Source organism: Rattus norvegicus, chromosome 11 (genome assembly GCF_021556685.1).
Source record: "Rattus norvegicus strain SHRSP/BbbUtx chromosome 11, alternate assembly SHRSP_T2T, whole genome shotgun sequence".
Classification (NCBI taxonomy): domain Eukaryota; kingdom Metazoa; phylum Chordata; class Mammalia; order Rodentia; family Muridae; genus Rattus; species Rattus norvegicus.
In genome coordinates, this window is record NC_141544.1 from 54717455 (window position 1) to 54736000 (window position 18546).

Here is an 18546-nt window from a genome sequence, read left to right on the forward strand (position 1 = left end):
TCAATCACTGGGGACAGGCATTTGAGTCTTTAGTCTTGCTTTACCTTCTCTTGTTGTTGTATTTCCTGACTGTGGATGCCCTGTGCCTGCTGGAGCACTCCTGTTGCTGTGAACTGTCATGAAGAACTGTCTCAGTGTGGAACTATGTGTGAACCTCGAACTGTCTTTTCTCTTAACTTGATGGACTATTTCCTTTACAGTCACAGAAATGTGACCAAGATACTCTTCATGGTAAAAGAGACTTTAAAGAAAGAAATGTCTCAAGTGCTAACTTATGAAAGGTAATTTGTGAGACTGACAAGATTATATAGTCTTAAAGTGGTCAGATGGGGGACAGTAGCTAGGAAGGAAATGTCTGTGGCTCAATATTGCATGTTTGATGGACTCATTTGTGAAATGTTACACTACGATTGTGATTAAAAATGAAAACGGTGTTTTCAAAATGTACTACTGCTGCTTGAGTTTTTCCATTTTTTAACTCTATCTAAAAGACTTTCTGGTCTACAGATCAGGTTAAAGGTGATATAAATGTTGCTTCATGTACACAGTTAAAATAAATTTCCAGTGAACAGCACACATCCTTCCCCCCTCAATTCATATGGGCAAGTTCATTTAGAAGAAATAAAACAACTACCAATACAATTCAAGTCACCATTGCGTGTCTTTATCATCTGACAGCAATGACAAGAGCTTCCCTTTCATTTGACTCTTTGGGAAAATCTAGTAGAAACATATTAGTTACTTTACTTTGAAAAAGAGGAATGAAAAGAGGAATATTTACTTGGTCAACATCTTAGCAGTGGATCATCAAAGCCTGTATGTTGCAAACAGGATGGAATTGGCTCCAGAGATAACTAGTGACCTACCGTATCGGTGTACTAAGAAGATGTCCACCCCAATGTCCACTGCAGCATCTTTCCTAATGCCTAATGCCTAATGTATTAAAGTATTCTACATGCCCACTGATGGGTGGATTGGCAAATTAAATGAGATGAGCCTACAAAGAGATAAATATATAAATTTTTGATATAAATCTAAATATACAAATAAATATACCATTCAAAAGATGTAAATCATGTCATTAAAAATGGATGAATCAGGAAGATATGCCAAATGAAATTACCCAGACCCAGAGGGCACAGGACTACTTAGCCTCTCTTAAATGCAGAATCTAATACACTGAGACACATGGAAGTGTGGATATATAGTAATCAGAGGCGTGAATGTTGATGGATTGAGGAAATGGTTATTGCAGGAAGAAGGTTTCAGGGCATAAGAAGACATTCTGTGATGTCTTCATTATATTGTAATGATGGTTGATTATGAGTACTGCACGCATATATCAAAGCATCATTTTATAGCCATAAATAGATGCTACCATAATATTCCAAATTTAGGTGGAATTTAAGCTAACTTAAGTTTAAGGTAACTCTTAATAAAGTGTTATAATTTTTCCAAATACATGAGGGTCATGAAAATTTTGTGAAATTTTTGTTTTTATTTTTATTTCTTATTTTTTCATCTTTATTAACTTGTATATTTCTTATTTACATTTCAATTGTTATTACCTTTCCCAGTTTTTGGGCCAAAACCCCCTAACCCCTCCCGCTCCCCTTCTCTACTGTTGTTCCCATCCACATCCTCCTCCCATTACCGCCCTCCCCACAACAATCACCTTCACTGGGGGTTCAGTCTTGGCAGGACCAAGGGCTTCCCCTCCCACGGATGCTCTTGCTAGCTATTCATTACTACCTATGAGGTTGGAGTCCAGAGTCAGTCCACATATAGTCTTTAGTTAGTGGCTTAGTTCCTGGAAGCTCTGGTTGCTTGGCATTGTTGTTCATATGGGGTCTTGAGCACCTTCAAGCTCTTTCAGTCCTTTCTAAGATTCTTTCAATGGGGGTCCCGTTCTACGTTCAGTTGTTTAATAATGGCATTCACCTATGTATTTGCTGTATTCTGGCTGTGTCTCTCAGGAAAGATCTACATCCAGCTCCTGTTGGACTGCACTTCTTTGCTTCATCCATCCTATCTAGTTTGGTGGCTGTATATGTATGGGCCACATGTGGGGCAGGCTCTGAATGGGTGTTCTTTCTGCCTCTGCTCTAAACTTTGCCTCCCTACTCCCCCCCAAGGGTATTTTTGTTCCCCTTTTAAAGAAGGAGTGAAGCATTCACATTTTGGTCATCCTTCTTGAGTTTCATGTGTTCTGTGCATATAGGGCAATTCAAGCATTTGGGCTTAATAGCCACTTATTAGTGAGTGCATACCATGTGTGTTTTTCTGTGGTTGGATTACCTCACTCAGGATGATATTTTCTAGTTCCCTCCATTTGCATATGAATTTCATAAACTCGTTGTTTTTTTTTGATACTATTTTAATTTTTAACTATATTTAATTGTTATAAAATGTTCTTCTAAACAAATACATATATACTTTAAAAGATATATTTAATTTTTTTTATTAACTTGAGTATTTCTTATATACATTTCGAGTGTTATTCCCTTTCCCGGTTTCCGGACAAACATCCCCCTCCCCCCTCCCCTTCCTTATGGGTGTTCCCCTACCAACCCTCCCCCCATTGCCGCCCTCCCCCCACCAGTCTAGTTCACTGGGGGTTCAGTCTTAGCAGGACCCAGGGCTTCCCCTTCCACTGGTGCTCTTACTAGGATATTCATTGCTACCTATGGGGTCAGAGTCCAGGGTCAGTCCATGTATAGTCTTTAGGTAGTGGCTTAGTCCCTGGAAGCTCTGGTTGCTTGGCATTGTTGTACTTTTGGGGTCTCGAGCCCCTTCAAGCTCTTCCATTTCTTTCTCTGATTCCTTCAATAGGGGACCTATTCTCAGTTCAGTGGTTTGCTGCTGGCATTCGCCTCTGTATTTGCTGTATTCTGGCTGTGTCTCTCAGGAGAGATCTACATCCGGCTCCTGTCGGTCTGCACTTCTTTGCTTCATCCATCTTGTCTAATTGGGTGGCTGTATATGTATGGGCCACATGTGGGGCAGGCTCTGAATGGGTGTTCCTTCAGTCTCTGTTTTAATCTTTGCCTCTCCCTTCCCTGCCAAGGGTATTCTTTTTCCTCATTTAAAGAAGGAGTGAAGCATTCATATTTTGATCATCCGTCTTGAGTTTCGTTTGTTCTAGGGATCTAGGGTAATTCAAGCATTTGGGCTAATAGCCACTTATCAATGAGTGCATACCATGTATGTCTTTCTGTGATTGGGTTAGCTCACTCAGGATGATATTTTCCAGTTCCAACCATTTGCCTACGAATTTCATAAAGTCATTGTTTTTGATAGCTGAGTAATATTCCATTGTGTAGGTGTACCACATTTTCTGTATCCATTCCTCTGTTGAAGGGCATCTGGGTTCTTTCCAGCTTCTGGCTATTATAAATAAGGCTGCGATGAACATAGTGGAGCACGTGTCTCTTTTATATGTTGAGGCATCTTTTGGGTATATGCCCAAGAGAGGTATAGCTGGATCCTCAGGCAGTTCAATGTCCAATTTTCTGAGGAACCTCCAGACTGATTTCCAGAATGGTTTTACCAGTCTGCAATCCCACCAACAATGGAGGAGTGTTCCTCTTTCTCCACATCCTCGCCAGCATCTGCTGTCACCTGAGTTTTTGATCTTAGCCATTCTCACTGGTGTGAGGTGAAATCTCAGGGTTGTTTTGATTTGCATTTCCCTTATGACTAAAGATGTTGAACATTTCTTTAGGTGTTTCTCAGCCATTCGGCATTCCTCAGCTGTGAATTCTTTGTTTAGCTCTGAACCCCATTTTTTAATAGGGTTATTTGTTTCCCTGCGGTCTAACTTCTTGAGTTCTTTGTATATTTTGGATATAAGGCCTCTATCTGTTGTAGGATTGGTAAAGATCTTTTCCCAATCTGTTGGTTGCCGTTTTGTCCTAACCACAGTGTCCTTTGCCTTACAGAAGCTTTGCAGTTTTATGAGATCCCATTTGTCGATTCTTGATCTTAGAGCATAAGCCATTGGTGTTTTGTTCAGGAAATTTTTTCCAGTGCCCATGTGTTCCAGATGCTTCCCTAGTTTTTCTTCTATTAGTTTGAGTGTGTCTGGTTTGATGTGGAGGTCCTTGATCCACTTGGACTTAAGCTTTGTACAAGGTGATAAGCATGGATCGATCTGCATTCTTCTACATGTTGCCCTCCAGTTGAACCAGCACCATTTGCTGAAAATGCTATCTTTTTTCCATTGGATGGTTTTGGCTCCTTTGTCAAAAATCAAGTGACCATAGGTGTGTGGGTTCATTTCTGGGTCTTCAATTCTATTCCATTGGTCTATCTGTCTGTCTCTGTACCAATACCATGCAGTTTTTATCACTATTGTTCTGTAATACTGCTTGAGTTCAGGGATAGTGATTCCCCCTGAAGTCCTTTTATTGTTGAGGATAGCTTTAGCTATCCTGGGTTTTTTGTTATTCCAGATGAATTTGCAAATTGTTCTGTCTAACTCTTTGAAGAATTGGATTGGTATTTTGATGGGGATTACATTGAATCTGTAGATTGCTTTTGGTAAAATGGCCATTTTTACTATATTAATCCTGCCAATCCATGAGCATGGGAGATCTTTCCATCTTCTGAGGTCTTCTTCAATTTCTTTCCTCAGTGCCTTGAAGTTCTTATTGTACAGATCTTTTACTTGCTTGGTTAAAGTCACACCGAGGTACTTTATATTATTTGGGTCTATTATGAAGGGTGTCGTTTCCCTAATTTCTTTCTCGGCTTGTTTCTCTTTTGTATAGAGGAAGGCAACTGATTTATTTGAGTTAATTTTATACCCAGCCACTTTGCTGAAGTTGTTTATCAGCTTTAGTAGTTCTCTGGTGGAACTTTTGGGATCACTTAAATATACTATCATGTCATCTGCAAATAGTGATATTTTGACCTCTTCTTTTCCGATCTGTATCCCCTTGATCTCCTTTTGTTGTCTGATTGCTCTGGCTAGAACTTCAAGAACTATATTGAATAAGTAGGGAGAGAGTGGGCAGCCTTGTCTAGTCCCTGATTTTAGTGGGATTGCTTCAAGTTTCTCTCCATTTAGTTTAATGTTAGCAACTGGTTTGCTGTATATGGCTTTTACTATGTTCAGGTATGGGCCTTGAATTCCTATTCTTTCCAGGACTTTTATCATGAAGGGGTGTTGAATTTTGTCAAATGCTTTCTCAGCATCTAATGAAATGATCATGTGGTTCTGTTCTTTCAGTTTGTTTATATAATGGATCACGTTGATGGTTTTCCGTATATTAAACCATCCCTGCATGCCTGGGATGAAGCCTACTTGATCGTGGTGGATGATTGTTTTGATGTGCTCTTGAATTCGGTTTGCCAGAATTTTATTGAGTATTTTTGCGTCGATATTCATAAGGGAAATTGGTCTGAAGTTCTCTTTCTTTGTTGGGTCTTTGTGTGGTTTAGGTATAAGAGTAATTGTGGCGTCGTAGAAGGAATTCGGTAGGGCTCCATCTGTTTCAATTTTGTGGAATTGTTTGGATAATATTGGTATGAGGTCTTCTATGAAGGTTTGATAGAATTCTGCACTAAACCCGTCTGGACCTGGGCTCTTTTTGGTTGGGAGACCTTTAATGACTGCTTCTATTTCCTTAGGAGTTATGGGGTTGTTTAACTGGTTTATCTGTCCTGATTTAACTTCGATACCTGGTATCTGTCTAGGAAATTGTCCATTTCCTGAAGATTTTCAAATTTTGTTGAATATAGGTTTCTATAGTAAGATCTGATGATTTTTTGAATTTCCTTCAAATCTGTAGTTATGTCTCCCTTTTCATTTCTGATTTTGTTAATTTGGACGCACTCTCTGTGTCCTCTCCTTAGTCTGGCTAAGGGTTTATCTATCTTGTTGATTTTCTCAAAGAACCAACTTTTGGTTCTGTTGATTCTTTCTATGGTCCTTTTTGTTTCTACTTGGTTGATTTCAGCTCTGAGTTTGATTATTTCCTGCCTTCTACTCCTCCTGGGTGTATTTGCTTCTTTTTGTTCTAGAGCTTTTAGGTGTGCTGTCAAGCTGCTGACATATGCTCTTTCCTGTTTCTTTCTGCAGGCACTCAGCGCTATGAGTTTTCCTCTTAGCACAGCTTTCATTGTGTCCCATAAGTTTGAGTATGTTGTATCTTCATTTTCATTAAATTCTAAAAAGTTTTTAATTTCTTTCTTTATTTCTTCCTTGACCAGGTTATCATTGAGTAGAGCATTGTTCAATTTCCAAGTGTATGTGGGCATTCTTCCATTATTGTTATTGAAGACCAGTTTTAGGCCGTGGTGGTCCGATAGCACGCATGGGATTATTTCTATCTTTCTGTACCTGTTGAGGCCCGTTTTTTGACCAATTATATGGTCAATTTTGGAGAAAGTACCATGAGGAGCTGAGAAGAAGGTATATCCTTTTGCTTTAGGATGTTCTATAAATATCCGTTAAGTCCATTTGGCTCATGACTTCTCTTAGTCTGTCGACATCACTGTTTAATTTCGGTTTCCATGATCTGTCCATTGATGAGAGTGGGGTGTTGAAATCTCCCACTATTATTGTGTGAGGTGCAATGTGTGTTTTGAGCTTTAGTAAGGTTTCTTTTACGTATGTAGGTGCCCTTGTATTTGGGGCATAGATATTTAGGATTGAGAGTTCATCTTGGTGGATTTTTCCTTTGATGAATATGAAGTGTCCTTCCTTATCTTTTTTGATGACTTTTAGTTGGAAATTGATTTTATTTGATATTAGAATGGCTACTCCAGCTTGCTTCTTCTGACCATTTGCTTGGAAAGTTGTTTTCCAGCCTTTCACTCTGAGGTAGTGTCTGTCTTTGTCTCTGAGGAGTGTTTCCTGTAGGCAGCAGAATGCAGGGTCCTCGTTGCGTATCCAGTTTGTTAATCTATGTCTTTTTATTGGGGAGTTGAGGCTATTGATATTGAGAGATATTAAGGAATAGTGATTATTGTTTCCCTTTATATTCATATTTGGATGTGAGGTTATGTTTGTGTGCTTTCATTCTCTTTGTTTTGTTGCCAAGACGATTAGTTTCTTGCTTCTTCTAGGGTATAGCTTGCCTCCTTATATTGGGCTTTACCATTTATTATCCTTTGTAGTGCTGGATTTGTAGAAAGATATTTTGTAAATTTGGTTTTGTCATGGAATATCTTGATTTCTCCATCAATGTTAATTGAGAGTTTTGCTGGATACAGTAACCTGGGCTGGCATTTGTGTTCTCTTAGGGTCTGTATGACATCAGTCCAGGATCTTCTGGCCTTCATAGTTTCTGGCGAGAAGTCTGGTGTGATTCTGATAGGTCTCCCTTTATATGTTACTTGACCTTTTTCCCTTACTGCTTTTAATATTCTTTCTTTATTTTGTGCGTTTGGTGTTTTGACTATTATGTGACGGGAGGTGTTTCTTTTCTGGTCCAATCTATTTGGAGTTCTGTAGGCTTCTTGTATGTCTATGGGTATCTCTTTTTTTAGGTTAGGGAAGTTTTCTTCTATGATTTTGTTGAAGATATTTACTGGTCCTTTGAGCTGGGAGTCTTCACTCTCTTCTATACCTATTATCCTTAGGTTTGATCTTCTCATTGAGTCCTGGATTTCCTGTATGTTTTGGACCAGTAGCTTTTTCCGCTTTACATTATCTTTGACAGTTGAGTCAATGATTTCTATGGAATCTTCTGCTCCTGAGATTCTCTCTTCCATCTCTTGTATTCTGTTGGTGAAGCTTGTATCTACAGCTCCTTGTCTCTTCTTTTGGTTTTCTATATCCAGGGTTGTTTCCATGTGTTCTTTCTTGATTGCTTCTATTTCCATTTTTAATTCCTTCAACTGTTTGATTGTGTTTTCCTGGAATTATTTCAGGGATTTTTGTGTCTCCTCTCTATGGGCTTCTACTTGTTTATTTATGTTTTCCTGGAATTCTTTCAGGGATTTTTGCGATTCTTTCAGGCATTTTTGCGATTCCTCTCTGTAGGCTTCTACTTGTTCTCTAAGGGAGTTCTTCATGTCTTTCTTGAAGTCCTCCAGCATCATGATCAAATATGACTTTGAAACTAGATCTTGCTTTTCTGGTGTGTTTGGATATTCCGTGTTTGCTTTGGTGGGAGAATTGGGCTCCGATGATGCCATGTAGTCTTGGTTTCTGTTGCTTGGGTTCCTGCGCTTGCCTCTCGCCATCAGATTATCTCTAGTGTTACTTTGTTCTGCTATTTCTGACGGTGGCTAGGCTGCCCTATAAGCCTGTGTGTCAGGAGTGCTGTAGACCTGTTTTCCTCTCTTTCAGTCAGTTATGGGGACAGAGTGTTCTGCTTTCGGGCGTGTAGTTTTTCCTCTCTACAGGTCTTCAGCTGTTCCTGTGGGCCTGTGTCTTGAGTTCACCAGGCAGCTTTCTTGCAGCAGAAAATTTGGTCTTACCTGTGGTACTGAGGCTCAAGTTCGCTCGTGGGGTGCTGCCCAGGGGCTCTCTGCAGCGGCAGAAACCAGGAAGGCCTGTGCCGCCCCTTCCGGGAGCTTCAGTGCACCAGGGTTCCAGATGGTCTTTGGCTTTTTCCTCTGGCGTCCGAGATGTGTGTGCAGGGAGCAGTCTCTTCTGGTTTCCCAGGCTTGTCTGCCTCTCTGAAGGTTTAGCTCTCCCTCCCACGGGATTTGGGTGCAGAGAACTGTTTATCCGGTCTGTTTCCCTCAGGGTCCGGCGGTGTCTCTGGCAGGGGGTCCTGCCGCTCCTGGGCCCTCCCCCACGGGAGCCCAGAGGCCTTATACAGTTTCCTCTTGGGCCAGGGATGTGGGCAGGGGTGAGCAGTGTTGGTGGTCTCTTCCACTCTGCAGCCTCAGGAGTGCCCACCTGACCAGGCAGTTGGGTCTGTCTCACCGGGTCTGGGAGCAGAGAGCTGCTGCAAGTCGTTGTTTTTGATAGCTGAGTAATATTCCATTGTGTAGATGTCCCACCTTTTCTGTATCAATTCCTCTGTTGAAGGGCATCTGGGTTCTTTCCAGCTTCTGGCTATTATAAATAAGGCTGCTATGAACATAGTGGAGCATGTGTCTTTGTTATAGGTTGGAGCATCTTTTGGGTATATGCCCAAGAGAGGCATAGCTGGGTCTTCAGATAGTTCAATGTCCAACTTTCTGAGGAAACTCCAGACTGACTTCCAAAATGGTTGTACCAGTCTGCAATCCCACCAAAAATGGAGGAGTTTTCCTCTTTCTCCACATCCTTGCCAGCATTTGCTGTCACCTGAGTTTTTGATCTTAGCCATTCTCACTGGTGGGAGGTGAAATCTCAGGGTTGTTTTGATTTGCACTTCCCTTACGACTAGAGATGTTGAACATTAGTATAGGTGTTTCTCAGCCATTTGGCATTCCTCAGCTGTGAATTCTTTGTTTAGCTCTGAATCCCATTTTTTAATAGGTTATTTGTTTCCCTGCTGTCTAACTTCTTGAGTTCTTTGTATATTTTGGATATAAGGCCTCTATCTGTTGTAGGATTGGTAAAGATCTTTTCCCAATCTGTTGGTTGCCGTTTTGTCCTAACAACAGTGTCCTTGGCCTTACAGAAGCTTTGCAGTTTTATGATGTCCCATTTGCCGATTCTTGATCTTAGAGAATAAGCCATTGTTGTTTTGTTCAGGAAATTTTCTCCAGTGCCCATGTGTTCGAGATTCTTCCCCACTCTTTCTTCTATTAGTTTGAGTGTATCTGATTTGATGTGGAGGTCTTTGATCCACTTGGACTTAAGCTTTGTACAGGGTGATAAGCATGGATCGATCTGCATTCTTCTACATGCTGACCTCCAGTTGAACCAGCACCATTTGCTGAAAATGCTATCTTTTTTCCATTGGATAGTTTTGGCTCCTTTGTCAAAAATCAAGTAACCATAGGTGTGTGGGTTCATTTCTGGGTCTTCAATTCTATTCCACTGGTCTATCTGTCTTTCTCTGTACCAGTACCATGCAGTTTTTTATCACTATTGCTCTGTAATACTGCTTGAGTTCAGGGATAGTGATTCCCCCTGAAGTTCTTTTATTGTTGAGGATAGTTTTAGGTATTCTGGGTTTTTTGTTATTTCAGATGTATTTGCAAATTGTTCTGCCTAACTCTCTGAAGAATTGGATTGGTATTTTGATAGGGATTGCACTGAATCTGTTGATTGCTTTTGGTAAAATGACCATTTTTACTATATTAATCCTGCTTATCCATGAGCATGGGAGATCTTTGCATCTTATGATATTTTCTTCAATTTCTTTCTTCAGAGGCTTGAAGTTATTATCTTACAGATCTTTCACTTGATTGGTTAAAACACACAGAGGTATTTTATATTATTTGGGACTATTATGAAGGGTGTCGTTTCCCTAATTTCTTTCTTGGCTTGTTTCTCTTTTGTGTAGAGGAAGGCTACTGATTTATTTGAGTTAATTTTATACCCATCCACTTTGCTGAAGTTGTTTTTCAGCTTTAGTAGTTCTCTGGTGGAACTTTTGGAATCACTTAAATATACTATCATATCATCTGCAAATAGTGATATTTTGACTTTTTTTGGAATCACTTAAATATACTATCATATCATCTGCAAATAGTGATATTTTGACTTTTTTTGGAATCACTTAAATATACTATCATATCATCTGCAAATAGTGATATTTTGACTTCTTTTCCAATCTGTATCCCTTTGATCTCCTTTTGTAGTCTGATTGCTCTCGCTGAACTTCAAGAACTATATTGGATAAGTAGGGATAGAGTGGGCAACCTTGTCTAGTCCCTGATTTTAGTGGGATTGCTTCAAGTTTCTCTCCATTTAGTTTAATGTTAGCGACTGGTTTGCTGATATAGCTTTTACTATGTTTAGGTATCAGCCTTGAATTCCTATTCTTTCCAGGACTTTTATCATGAAGAGGTGTTGAATTTTGTCAAATGCTTTCTCAGCATCTAATGAAATGATCATGTGGTTTTTATCTTTCAGTTTGTTTATATAGTGGATTACATTGATGGTTTTCTGTATATTAAACCATCCCTGCATGTCTGGTATGAAGCCTACTTGATCATGGTGGATGATTGTTTTGATGTGCTCTTGGATTTGGTTTGCCAGAATTTTATTGAGTATTTTTGCGTCGATATTCATAAGGGAAATTGGTCTGAAGTTCTCTTTCTTTGTTGGGTCTTTGTGTGGTTTAGGTATAAGAGTAATTGTGGCTTCATAGAAGGAATTTGGTAGTGCTCCATCTGTTTTAATTTTGTGGAATAGTTTGGATAGTATTGGTATGAGGACTTCTATGAAGTGTGATAGAACTCTACACTGAGCCCGTCTGGTCCTGGGCTCCTTTTGGTTGGGAGACCTTTAATGACTGCTCCTATTTCCTTAGGAGTTATGGGGTTGTTTAACTGGTTTATCTGTTCCTGATTTAACTTCATTCCCTGGTATCTATCTAGGAAATTGTCCATTTCCTGAAGATTTTCAAGTTTTGTTGAATATAGGCTTTTGTAGTTGGATCTGATGATCTTTTGAATTTCCTCTGATTCTGTAGTTATGTCTCCCTTTTCATTTCCGATTTTGTTAATTTGTACACACTCTCTGTGTCCTCTCATTAGTCTGACTATAAGGGTTTATGTATCTTGTTGATTTTTCTCAAAGAACCAACTTTTGGTTCTGTTGATTCTTTGTATAGTACTTTTTGTTTCTACTTGGTTGATTTCAGCTCTGTATTTGATCATTTCCTGCCTTTGCCTCCTCCTGCGTGTATTTGCTTGCTTCTTTTTGTTCTAGAGCTTTTAGGTGTGTTGTCAAGCTGCTGATATATGCTCTCTCTTATGTCTTTTGCAGGCACTCAGTGCTATGAGTTTTCCTCTTAGCACAGCCTTCATTGTTTCCCGTAAGTTTGGGTGTGTTGTACCTTCATTTTCATTAAATTCTAAGAAGTCTTTAATTTCTTTCTTTATTTCTTCCTTGACCAGGTTATCATTGAGTAGAGCATTGTTCAACTTCCATGTATATGTGGGCATTCTTCCCTTATTGTTATTGAAGACCAGCTTTAGCCCTTGGTGGTCTGTTAGGATGCATGGGATTATTTCTATCCTTCTGTATATTTTGAGGCCTGTTTTATGACCAATTGTATGGTCAATTTTAGAGAAAGTACCGTGAGGTGCTGAGAAGAATGTATATTCTTTTTTTTTAGGATAGATCGTTTTATAAATATCTGTTAAGTCCATTTGGTTCATGACTTCTCTTAGTCTGTCTACATCTCTGTTTAATTTCTGTTTCCATGACCTGTCCATTGATGTGAGTGGGGTGTTGAAATCTCCTACTATTATTGTGTGAGTTGCAATGTGTGTTTTGATCTTTAGTAAGGTTTCTTTTATGTATATAGTTGCCCTTGTATTTGGAGCATAGATATTAGGATCGAGAGTTCATCTTGGTGGATTTTTCCTTTGATGAATATGAAGTGTCCTTCCTTATCTTTTTTGATGACTTTATTTAAAAATCGATTTTATTCATTATTAGAATGGCTACTCCAGCTTGCTTCTTCCGACCATTTGCTTGGAAAATTGTTTTCTAGCCTTTCACTCTGAGGTAGTGTCTGTCTTTGTCTCTGAGGTGTGTTTCCTGTAGGCAGCAGAATGCAGGGTCCTCATTGCGTATCCAGTTTGTTAATCTATGTCTTTTTATTGGGGAGTTGAGACCATTGATGTTGAGAGATATTAAGGAATAGTGATTATTGCTTCCTGTTGTATTCATATTTGGATGTGAAGTTATGTTTGTGTGTTTTTCTTCTCTTTGTTTTGTTGTCAAGACGATTAGTTTCTTGCTTCTGTGGCTGAAGTCCTGTGTGGCTGCTTTTGAGCTTTCCATGAGGTTGGCAACGAGGAGGGTCTGTGCTGCCTTTTCCTGGGGCCCCCATGCACCAGAGTCCCAGATGGCATTAGGTGTTTTCCTCTGGAGTCAGAAATGTGGGCAGAGTGTAGTCTCTTCTGGCTTCCCAGGCGTGTCTGCCCCTCTGAAGGTTTAGCTCTCCCTCCCATGGGATTTGGGTGCAGGGAACTGTTGACTGGGTCCCTTCAGTTCCAGGTGGTCTCTGGACTGCAGGGGACCTGCCGCTTGAGTGCCCCTATCTTCCAGTTTCCAGAGGCCCTATACAGTTTCCTTTTGGGCCAGGGATGTGGGCAGGTGTGGGCAGTATTGGTAGTCTCTTCCACTCTGCAGTCTCAGGAGTGCCCACCTGTCCTGGCGGTGAGCTCTCTCTCCCATGGGGTTTGGGTGTTGGGAGCTGATATTTTTATTTAGTTATAGACACGTGATCATATGCACCCATATACATATAATGTTTGATGTTTTTGGCTTGAATGGAAAAACTACATGCATTACTTGTGATATATGTAATGTGTCACAATATACCCATAGCCTCATAGTAAAAGTATAAGACAACATCCTTCACCATGTAAATATGTTTGGTTGCAATGTTTTTCAATTTCAAGATTAGAGGTATTCATAGAACTTTTTTAAGACTATATTTTAATACCATATTTTCCCTTCTTCTCTCCTCCCTTCTAGCACTCTCACGTACTCCTGTCTATTTGCCTTCAAATTCATTGCATCTTTTTTATTTTCAAAATTACTATTGCACATGTACATATATCATATACAATATAATATATATTATACAATTGTATATAATATACATATATAATATATTGATATAAACATAATATCAGGGCTGACCATTTGGTACTGGATAACCAACTAGTGTGCTCTTTCCTGGGGAAGACCACTTTTCCTGCTGTCATCCTTCCTCAGTTTCTTATAGCTCTTTGTGTAGGGCTGAAGTCTCATGGTCTTTTCTCTATTAAATTTGGCATGTTCATTAATGCCATTCTTACTCAGCTCACAATTTGTTGGCAATGTTGCTGAAACTTTATGGACATTGCTTCTGAATTTCCTAGGAGACACACCTTATAGCATATCCCCATATCTTCTGATTTTTACAATCAATGTCTGTCCTTTTTCCTCCAATGTCCCTTGAGACTTTGGTGTAGAAATATTTTCACAAAACTTTTCTAACTAAAAAAAATAAAATCATGAATCTTCAACTTAAGAGATTAGAAAATATGTGTCTTATTTTGTTAATAACGTAGATGCACATTCACATCATTTTGTTTTTAACAATATATACTAATACTGTATATATAAATGGAAAGGCATGAATGGGTAGTAGGGGAAAGATGACTTCATGAAAGTGCTATCAATATTCACTAGTAATTGATAAGGCTGAAGCAATCTATTCTCCTTAAGTTTGTTTATACTTTCATTGCCTCAAACATTTTTTGATATTTGATTATAGTATGCCACATTAAACTTGTTGTTTTACATATTAAAAGTGGATTTATGGGGTTGGGGATTTAGCTCAGTGGTAGAGCGCTTGCCTAGGAAGCGCAAGGCCCTGGGTTCGGTCCCCAGCTCCGAAAAAAAGAAAAAAAAAGAACCAAGAAAAAAAAAGTGGATTTATATTGGTACTATCATAGGGCTTAATGAAATTTATTCTCAATGGAAGAAGTGTGTAAAATAATCTATTCTACCATTGATTAAACCTGAATTATCAAATGCTAGCTTAAAATAAAAATACAAAAGAAATATTTGATCATTTTAAAAAGCATAATTAATACTCATACTACTATATATTAATAAAACATTTATATATTAAAATGTTGTTATTAATCAAGGCTTAATAAAGGTGGAAAGTCAATTCCATCTAAGATATCTAAATAATGCCACTGGAGTGAATACTTTTATTCATAACTGACCTTTAATATTTTGGTTTTAGAAAGCCTGTGAGCCTATGTAAAACCAGTTGCAATAGGTTTGTTAGTAAAAATTAGTTGAATAATAAACAATGCCCAGCAGATTGGCTCCATCCTATAGGGAATTTTTGGTAGCATTAAGGGAGTTTTGGCATTGAATTTAAAAATAGGATTGAAGATGATAAGAAATAAATATTCCCTATAAACCACTTTGCTAAAGAATATTGACAAGAGAAGGACCATTGTTTTGGACACTCTTTTTTTTTTTTTTTTTTTTTTTTTTTTTATTTTATTTATTATATATAAGTACACTGTAGCTGTCTTCAGATACACCAGAAGAGGGCATCGGATCTCTTTACAGATGGTTGTGAGCCACCATGTGGTTGCTGGGAATTGAACTCATGACCTCTGGAAGAACAGTCGGGTGTTCTTAACCACTGAGCCATCTCTCCAGCCCTGTTTTGGACACTCTTGTTGCTGAAAGTTGAATATCTTCATGAAGGTTTAAGTTTCATAGCATCCATGCTTGTGGAGATTTTCATAAGAATTCAGTGAGGAAATAAGATTTTCAACCACTTCCTTATCAAAAGTTTGTCATAATATGTCAATAATTGCATGGCAATGGCATTGTATAAATATCTTTTTAGGGGAATTATCTAACAAGTGGAGCAAGGAAGTCCTGAAAAGGTAAATGAAATGTTCTGTTATTTCGTTCTAATCCTTGTGATTCACAGTTATGTGTTTATTCACCAAAAGATTTGAGCTTGATCATGTGATTTTTGTGAATTCATACGGTTAACTTGTATGCTGTGATTCCTATTAAGTAAAATGTCTCTTTCTGACTTTCACTTTGAGAATGTTCATAATCAAGATGAATTGTTGGTTCCTGGTATCACAGGGCTGTGTGGCTTCTGATGGCATCTATGCCTACTTACTCACCTAGTTAATGAATTCCTTGGGGATCCTGGAAATATGAAGAGAGGAAGAGTTCCCCACGACAACAATATCTGTGTCATGTTAAATGTTTGGCAGATATAAAACAAATGTTATATTTATGTTTTTGATATAAGACAGTGGAACGTTTAATACTTTTTCCAGAGTTTCCTCACTTCCCTGCTAATGTTTGAGCATCCAGTAAAACTCAAAGCAAATCTCCTATTCCTAGAAAAGATGGAGAACAAATTTCATGGAGTAGTTTTTCTATTAGGTTCAAATGAAGAGGCATGAAATACCCTTTGCATATTTCTATATATTTCAGTTCTACATATTTTATTACCTCAAGATGATTCCTTGCCTATTCTTTTAAAAACGAGTTCTCATTTATATACTTTTTACAAAAATAAAGCAGATGATTTGAGAAAATAATTTATTAATATCATAGATATGGACATGGAACAGTTACCTATTATATACAGAATTATATACTAAGATTTGAAAAATTAAACATGTGTGTTGCTCGGCAACCCATTGGGCAGTCTTTGTCTTAAAACTGCATGGTCATTCCTATTCACTGCATGATTGGAAAATGATACTTTGTATTTCTAAGTGATCAGCTCCAATTTTAGGTCATCAATACAGTGATAAAAGTGCATAAACTACCGCTAGCCCAGATTATGCACATTTATTATTACAGAAATATAGTTGATCCTTACTTGTATGCTGTCCCTGCTGTATCATAATAGGACCTTGCACCACTGCCCTGGTTGGTCCCACTCATGGGTACACATGGCTTGGTGAACTTTTCTGCCTTGCATGTTATGTCTGTGGGCATTATATATTAGTTATACCTAAGAGAGTTTTGCTTCATTGATTCTTTATATAAATATAGTTTTATAATAATGGAGACATTGGCCATTCCTTCCCTGGTCATGTGCTCCATGATATTCAACAGCACCTTTAATTTCAAATTTCCCTCAAAAAACTGTGGCATTGTTAAACTATCTTTAAAACTATGTACAACCGAAATACTAAAAAAACTATTCTTAATTCACTGGACAGTTTTCCACATTGGCATGTTGAAATTATTTAATCCCACAAAGAATTGAATTCATATTTTTTACATGCTTTTCTGTAAATGAAACATGAAAAGGTTTATTAAAAATTGTGTTTGCTCTTATGTATGTACAATCAGGTAACATATTTGAAAAGAATAGAAAGAGCAGAAATACTTAAAGTTGCCATCTTACTACCTGACCTGTTTATGATTTAGAATGAAAGATATGCTAATATAACTAATACCTAAAGTATAGTCCATTTTCTTCCCATATAAGAATATTTGAAAGATATATATGTTCTGAAACAGGATGATATCTTTTGAGAAGGTGAAGGAAAGCATCAGAGGAGGAGAGAGAACTGGAGAGTGTCAGTATGTTCCAAATCCATTGTAAACAGGAGTGAAAACATCATTATGTAAAGCAATACTTTATACAGTGAGACTTTTTCAGCTTGGGCTTGTTTTAAAAATATTTTAGTATATAGTCTATTTTCCGGTTTGCGATTATAAATTTTATATACAAATATAAATTATTAATGTGTTTAAGTTAAACATAATCTAAATGTTATTAAATTATAAATTCAGGTGAATCGATGTCTGTGATCTCAGTTACTTCTCAGATAATTGCATGTTATAAAATGTATGCATCAAAATTGTTCCTAAAATGATCCCTACTTCAGGAAAGCTTTGAAAGCAGAAACAGTTCGCTTTGTTCTTGTTTCTTATGGAGAATCTGACATGGATGAGTAGACTATGATCTGGTGCTGTTCTCACTGAGTCTTGGTTATGTTTTCTTTGTCTCATCTCAGCAGTGAGCATCCGGAGGGGTTGGGATGGGAGGAAACAGCACCCTGCTGACTGAGTTTGTTCTCAGAGGAATAACAGATCGTCCAGAGCTGCAAGTCCCCCTGTTCCTGGTGTTCTTCCTCATCTATGTCACCACCATGGTGGGCAACCTTGGCTTAATCTTTCTCATCTGGAAGGACCCCCATCTTCACACACCCATGTACCTTTTCCTTGGAAATTTAGCCTTTGCTGATGCCTGCACTTCATCCTCTGTGACACCCAAGATGCTTATGAAATTTTTATATAGGAATGATATGATATCCATAGGTGAGTGCTTTGCCCAGTTTTATTTTTTTTGTTTCAGCGCGACCACAGAAATTTTCCTCCTGGTAGCCATGGCCTATGACCGGTATGTAGCCATATGTAATCCTCTGCTCTATCTTGTGGTGATGTCCAAAAGACTCTGCACTGTGCTAATCAGTATGTCATATATTATTGGTTTTCTAAACCCTATAGTTCATGTGGGATTATTATTCAGATTAACGTTCTGTAGGTCTAATGTTATTGACCATTTCTACTGTGAAATCATGCCACTCTACGTAATTTCTTGCACAGATCCATCTCTTAATGGATTGGTGGCTTTTATTTTTGCTTCTTCCATACAAATCAGTACCTCTGTGACCATTGTAGTCTCTTATGCCCGTGTCCTATTTGCTGTCCTGAACATGAAGTCTGAGAAGGGCAGAAGAAAAGCTTTCTTCACCTGCAGTGCCCACCTGCTCTCTGTCTCTTTGTTCTATGATACTCTCCTCTTCATGTATGTGAGCCCTGGGTCTGGGTCAGGTAAACAGAAGGATAAAATGTATTCTCTGTTCTATACAGTTGTGATTCCTCTGCTAAACCCCTTTATTTACAGCTTAAGAAACAAAGAAGTTTTGGGTGCTCTGAAGAAACTCATAAAATGA

At 38.3% G+C, this 18546-nt stretch overlaps 1 protein-coding gene across 1 annotated transcript; it reads left to right on the forward strand.

Annotated features, from left to right (window-relative positions):
* Positions 1-17628: 17628 nt before the first annotated feature.
* Positions 17629-18546, forward strand: Or5ac22 (olfactory receptor family 5 subfamily AC member 22). Its single transcript, NM_001001103.1, has one exon. It carries the CDS (start codon positions 17629-17631, stop codon positions 18544-18546), a length of 918 nt encoding a protein of 305 aa, NP_001001103.1.